The following is a 5734-nucleotide window of genomic DNA, read 5'->3' as shown; positions in this document are numbered from 1 at the left end:
TCCTGGAATCGCAACCTTAACGTGGTGGAGAGGTTTGTGTGTCCCAATGATCCTGGGAGCTGTGTTGTCTGGGGCATTAGCCCCTGATAGGGTCTCCCATGGCAAATTGGTCTCAGGGGAGGGACCAGACGAAGAGCGATTCAAAAAAATATACTTTATTACTTCTTTTTGAAAATAAAAATCTTTAAACTACATTTATGCTGTACCCTTGTGGTTATACCCGCTAACATGCTGTCATAGAAACGTGTTCACTGAAACAGACGTGATGCTTCACCTGAGACAGTGACAGTTATTGCAGATAAACATGTATGATCTCACTCAGTTAATGAAGCCGTCTTAATGTTGCTTCATTTATTGTTTAGAACTTGGATCTGCTCCAACTGCAGCCACTTTTAAAACTAAGATAAAGACTGTTCTTTTCTGCTGCTTTTAACGAATGTACAGTATATCTGCAGGTTGATGTTGTCTTCATGTATGTATTATTCAGTACATGTACAAGGTTTGGGAGGTGTGGGTAGGAGGGAGTGTAATGTACAAGCATGTGTTTCATCTCAGCCATTTAAGTTTAGATGTTCAACTAAACAGATGAGGGGGTTTACACATTATGACACTATGGTTACAGCAAAACCTAATGAATGGTTGATAATTTTTTTGACTAAACCTTCTTTTCTGTTTTGCAGAGTCTGCCCTTGTCAGACATAAACAGTACAACTGAAGGTAAGAATTTTTGAATGCTTTGTTCATAAACTCTTTTGTGAGTCTTGGGGATGTTGCTTATCAAACAACATTTTACAACAAGAGAGTTCATAAGGGTTATTTTTGAAGAAGCTCAAATTATTTTTGTTAAACTGAAATTTTATTGTGAAATTAGTAGAAACAAGAGTTTGATGGATTCCAGTCCTGACAAAGAACAGAAGTGTATCTGTCATGCACTGTTGGTGAATGTAAACACCAAAGAGCTTGAGTCTTGCATGTGAGTTCATTAGTGAATTTGATTTGAATTTGGAGAATAGCAGGACATGTCTACACTAGCAGGGATTACTCAGCTCCTTACCTTCTTCCCTCATATCTGTTTCCTCACTCATATCACTATAAGTTAATGCTGTTGAATGTTCTTGTAGCCAGAGACTATTATGAGGACATGTAGCAGAAAAAGGCCTAATAAGCTTCAGGCATATATCTATGTTAAGGAGCAGTAAATGGCCCTTTGCAGTGTACAACATTAGAGTTCACAGCCTCATTTCTGTATCGTAGATGCTTCCCTGGCCATTTCCTCCCAGCCTTTCTGCTTTTATAAACAGCTGTTGTGGTGTCAGGCTCCATTTGGTGACCCTGGAGGTCACTGCAGTCCCAGAGGTGCCTGTGGGGCAACTCCAGCTCCAGCAGGGTTCTGTTCATGGCCATGTTTCCAATGTTTGTTTTCTCTTCCTTTTCTGTTTGTTCGACCATATTCATCCCTGTTCCTCCCCCACAGACTGTGCAACTGGGACCCTTATACTCCCATAGGAAAGTGTACTGTACATTACGCAAACTTACTTCAGAGTGAAAACCAGCTGCGATACACTGGTGTGCAGCCAGTTTTAGGTTTCTGTGTACATGGTATAAGCATGGCATTGTTGGATTACTGAAGTAATTACTGACAGTGTTTGTGTGTCATAGTACTAAATAAGCTTTATGAAAACACATAAATGCTTATACAATTAAAAATTGTGTAAGTAAAACAGAATAACAAAGATACCCTTCTGGCTACATTTTGCTCACAATCTATATTGTCCACTCATCCACAGTGCTGATGTTCCAAGAAGTGTGGGGTCGGAGCTTCTGTCGGACCATTGAGAAGCTGGTGGAAGTGGTGCAGGAGTACCCCACAGAGGTGGAACACATCTACAGTCCCTCCTGTGTGCCGTTGGTGAGGTGTGCAGGTTGTTGTGGGGATGAGAACTTGGAGTGCCATCCCACCCACACCAAAAATGTCACCATGCAGGTGAGACAAGGGCACTGCGCAGTATATCCATTCATGATAAATGTTTGTGCTCCATTACTACACATATGTCACGCAATTGTTTGTATTGATAGTCCTAACGTGTTATATCCCTCAGCTGTTGAAAATCAGGCCATCAGAGCCAGGTCAAGAATATGTTGAGATGACATTTGTAGAGCATCAGACATGTGAATGTAGGTAAGAAAACAAATCATTTGTGACATGACATATTCTTAAGTATGCAAATGCCAACCCTGTGTTCTAGAAATCACATACATTTATAGGACTTGTTTACAACATCAACGGCTGAGTGATTATACCTGAGTTGCCGTTTTTATCATCATAATGAGGAAACATTCCTAATAAATGTATATGCCAAGCTGTAAACCATCCAACTGTTTCCATTCCTGGATACTCAAGCATGAATCATTTTTACAGTAAGGTTTAGGCAACAAAAACCTTTTGGTTAGAGAGGTTAAGGAAAGATGGTGGTATTGGTCAAATATGAGGTCAGACTGTTTACCTCATTAGCACTGACTGTATATATGACAGACAGCACGTCGCCACTTCCACCCACTATGGAAAAATGAAGCCAAACTATTGTGCATACAGTGGCTGTCATCTTGCTTTTTTGCAGCCAGATTCTACACAGTATTTCCCAGAAATGGAGTGGATTCAAACCCCACTCTCAAGGGTCAACATCCCTCCCAAACTCCTCCACATTACGTACTTGTGTAATTGTATAATTAAAATGACTGTTGTCACATGGATGTTATTGTTAATTTATTGAAACATTTTTTCCTCAGACTTAGGAAACCCATTGTAAAGGTTGAAAGGTAAGCGCATCAATATATTGTTATAACATCAGTTTTGGCATTGTTAAAAAGAATATTTCTCCAGAGAATAGACTTACTGGGAATTTTGTTTGTTTTGCAGGAAGATACAAAGACCAAGAGGCAGGAGGAGAAAGGAGAGACAAAAAACAAAAGAATGTGATAGGTGATGGCACAGTCTTTGAAGAAAGACTTAATATTTCCTACAACTATCAGTTAACAACATTAAAGCTGTGCTGATCTTTCTTGTGCTTTTCAGGTGCCAGATCCCTCGCAGGTAACTGTGGTGGACCCAGCCCCCCTGTTGCAGTGTTGATCACTATTTATTTCCAGTCCAGTGACAGCATCAAGAATCTCTTCTGCTCATCTGTCAATACCGTGTCTGTAGGCTCAAACAGTTGAATTGTTTTGCTGACAGGCCCTCCTGCCGATGGGCAGCGCATTTGTGATGACAAGGTTCAACAGGAAGTGTGTTTTGATGGGTGGAAACATTGCTGTTACACACCTGAACACAATGGACATTCCTGGGAGCCAGTGCAATGTAGAACCAAACAGACAGATGCCTTCTATTTTATTCTAGCTATTACTGTAACAGTTATTATAATTTGTTAATTTCTTTGGTATTTAAAGGTTGTTACACTATATTTATTGATACAGCTGAATATATTTGGACCAGCAACTTCTTAAAAGTTTGTCATCTTTTGATCAAATATTATTCAAGATGCCTTGACTTGTCATAGCAGTGTATGCTGGACTGAGAGTGTAGCTGCTTTGTAAATGCAGTAATGAAATGTCTCCCTCTAGTGTGTATAGAAATGTGTTCAAAACCTCTGAGAATATATTTTTCTCTATAGAAATAAGAGTAGACATAGACCAGTGTTAAGGGCCACAGTCAATCACATCATCAGCTTAATAAATCTATTAGCTATGAATGTAACAAAACCTCAGTGATTATAATAAATAAATAAGATACATTTAAAAATTTGACAGTTTTACAGTTTTAATTACACCTGTTTTGTCTGTGAACAAAACAGTGGTCATATGGAATTTAGGTCAGTGCTGAATTACACATGAAGAAAGGAGCACGGTAAAAGGCAAATGTGCTCCTAATGTGTGCCTCCATCTCTGGGTAACCAGGCCTGCAAGGAACCAGTGTTTTATGAATACTGACATACAGTTTATTTCTTGCACCAGACAGTGTGTAGTGGACTGCAGAGTGGATGTGGCAAGCCCATTATGAATGGGAAGATCAGTACTACAGTAATCAATATTGTCATGCAAAACTAATTTGCTATCAATGACCATTACACAGTCGATCTCAATTACTGTTTTCTTGTTTTAATGTGACCACAGGGCTCTCACAGGTATATAAATTGCATTTCTCTGTTTTGTGCAGCTAAACAGTGCACATTTGTGTCCACGCTGGTGACACAAGACTCACATAAGCCTGCGCCACAGGCGTCTTCCTCTGTTCTAGGAAACACTGCAGTAAGGAAAGGATCAATTGACGTAGTTACGTAAAATAATGTCCTTTTATATTTTTTTCATGTATTACACAAAGAAGATCTTTATGAAACTGTAAAAATTAACGTGTCTACTGTGTTGGTATTTTTAAATTTCATTTAAATATTTATTTTGTAGTTAAATGTTTATGGTTGTCATTTTGTCTTCTTGTGTGGTTTATTTTATTAAACTCAGATGTCAAATTCAGCACTTTTGTCAACCCCTAAATGTCATGGAAATATTACTGCTATAGGTATTTTAATCTCTCCTCTCATGTTCTTTAAAACAATAAAAGACAATGTCAGACCCTCAGAGGGCAAGAAAGAACTACCTGAAAAAGGTCAGCTGGGGCTGAAGTAAAACGAAACCTTCAGAGGACGGTTCAGAAAGAGATTCTTCTTCTTCTGGGATTTATTAGACAGGTTTATACTTAAACTGATGTGAAGTGGTTCTTCCTTTCCACATGAGTCAGATTACCCCCAGTCACCATTAATCATACAGTTGATACTGTAAGTGCACAAGGAGAAAGGAATGACTACGTGAGGAACCTCTTGCAGCCTTTTATAATCTAGCAGCTTCCTGTGGCCAGCTCGCTCCTCTCTTCTGCGTGCCTGCTAGTACTCAACTACAGGAGGTGAGATGCTCCCTCAAGGCTTAGCCCATGACCAAGGTCAGAAAATCCTCACCACCTCACCGCATTCTGGGCAGTACCTGAGACCAGAACCAAAAACCATTGTCATATGGAGCAGATTTATGAACACCCACAGATGAGATGAGAGAGTAGATCATATGCCTATTACCACTGGAAAAGGATTTAGTTTATCAGCCTGGCGTTGCTGTGGAGGATAAAAAATACTCAGTGCTCTGGAGAGTGGAAGTGTGACTTAGAACTTGAACTTGAGCTTATATCCTGTGGTGTTTTTGTACACCCAACACAGTCAGTGAATGCCACTTTATAGAACAACCCTGCTGTCAGAGGAACAGCTGTACATTTTGTCCAGAGGATCCGGCACTGAAGTTTGGTCCTTTACCATATAAAGAGTTTATGTAAAGTGCTGATCATGATGATCACTTTATCAAACAAGCTTACAGCACATTTGACTGACAGATTGCGATTTGAATGTAAACATGCAGAAAGTTGAACTCTGCAGCATTCAGAGCTGTGACGTCATCAGCGACATGGCTTTGGTCTTCGTGACGTCACCAGGTCTCGCGCAGCAGCTCACCTAAGAACTGCAGCTTCACAGGCAATCAGACCACTTCTGAACTTCAGTAGAGGTACCACGCTAGTGAGCAAGAGAGATTAACTCGACAAACACTAGTTAAACAACATCTATTCAGTGAAATACTTCGTATTCACGTAAAAAGTGATTCTTCCAGTTAAAAAAATGGCAAGTTCTAGTGACAGACCCCAAAA

General features: G+C 39.8%; 1 protein-coding gene across 1 annotated transcript in view; it reads left to right on the top strand.

Annotated features, from left to right (window-relative positions):
- Positions 1–5728, top strand: part of pgfb (placental growth factor b) — a 25018-nt gene extending 19290 nt beyond the window's left edge. The window contains exons 2-7 of the mRNA XM_020591180.1: positions 681–717; positions 1788–1984; positions 2100–2179; positions 2788–2817; positions 2918–2980; positions 3074–5728. Coding sequence (XP_020446836.1) covers positions 681–717; positions 1788–1984; positions 2100–2179; positions 2788–2817; positions 2918–2980; positions 3074–3095 — 429 coding nt within the window. The 3' untranslated portion in view covers positions 3096–5728. The remainder of the gene's footprint in view (positions 1–680; positions 718–1787; positions 1985–2099; positions 2180–2787; positions 2818–2917; positions 2981–3073) is intronic.
- The last annotated feature ends 6 nt before the right edge of the window (positions 5729–5734 follow it).

This window comes from Monopterus albus, unplaced genomic scaffold (genome assembly GCF_001952655.1).
Source record: "Monopterus albus unplaced genomic scaffold, M_albus_1.0 scaffold13.1, whole genome shotgun sequence".
NCBI lineage: Eukaryota > Metazoa > Chordata > Actinopteri > Synbranchiformes > Synbranchidae > Monopterus > Monopterus albus.
Note: the sequence above shows the minus strand (reverse complement) of the source record. Positions and strands in the feature narration are given on the sequence as shown.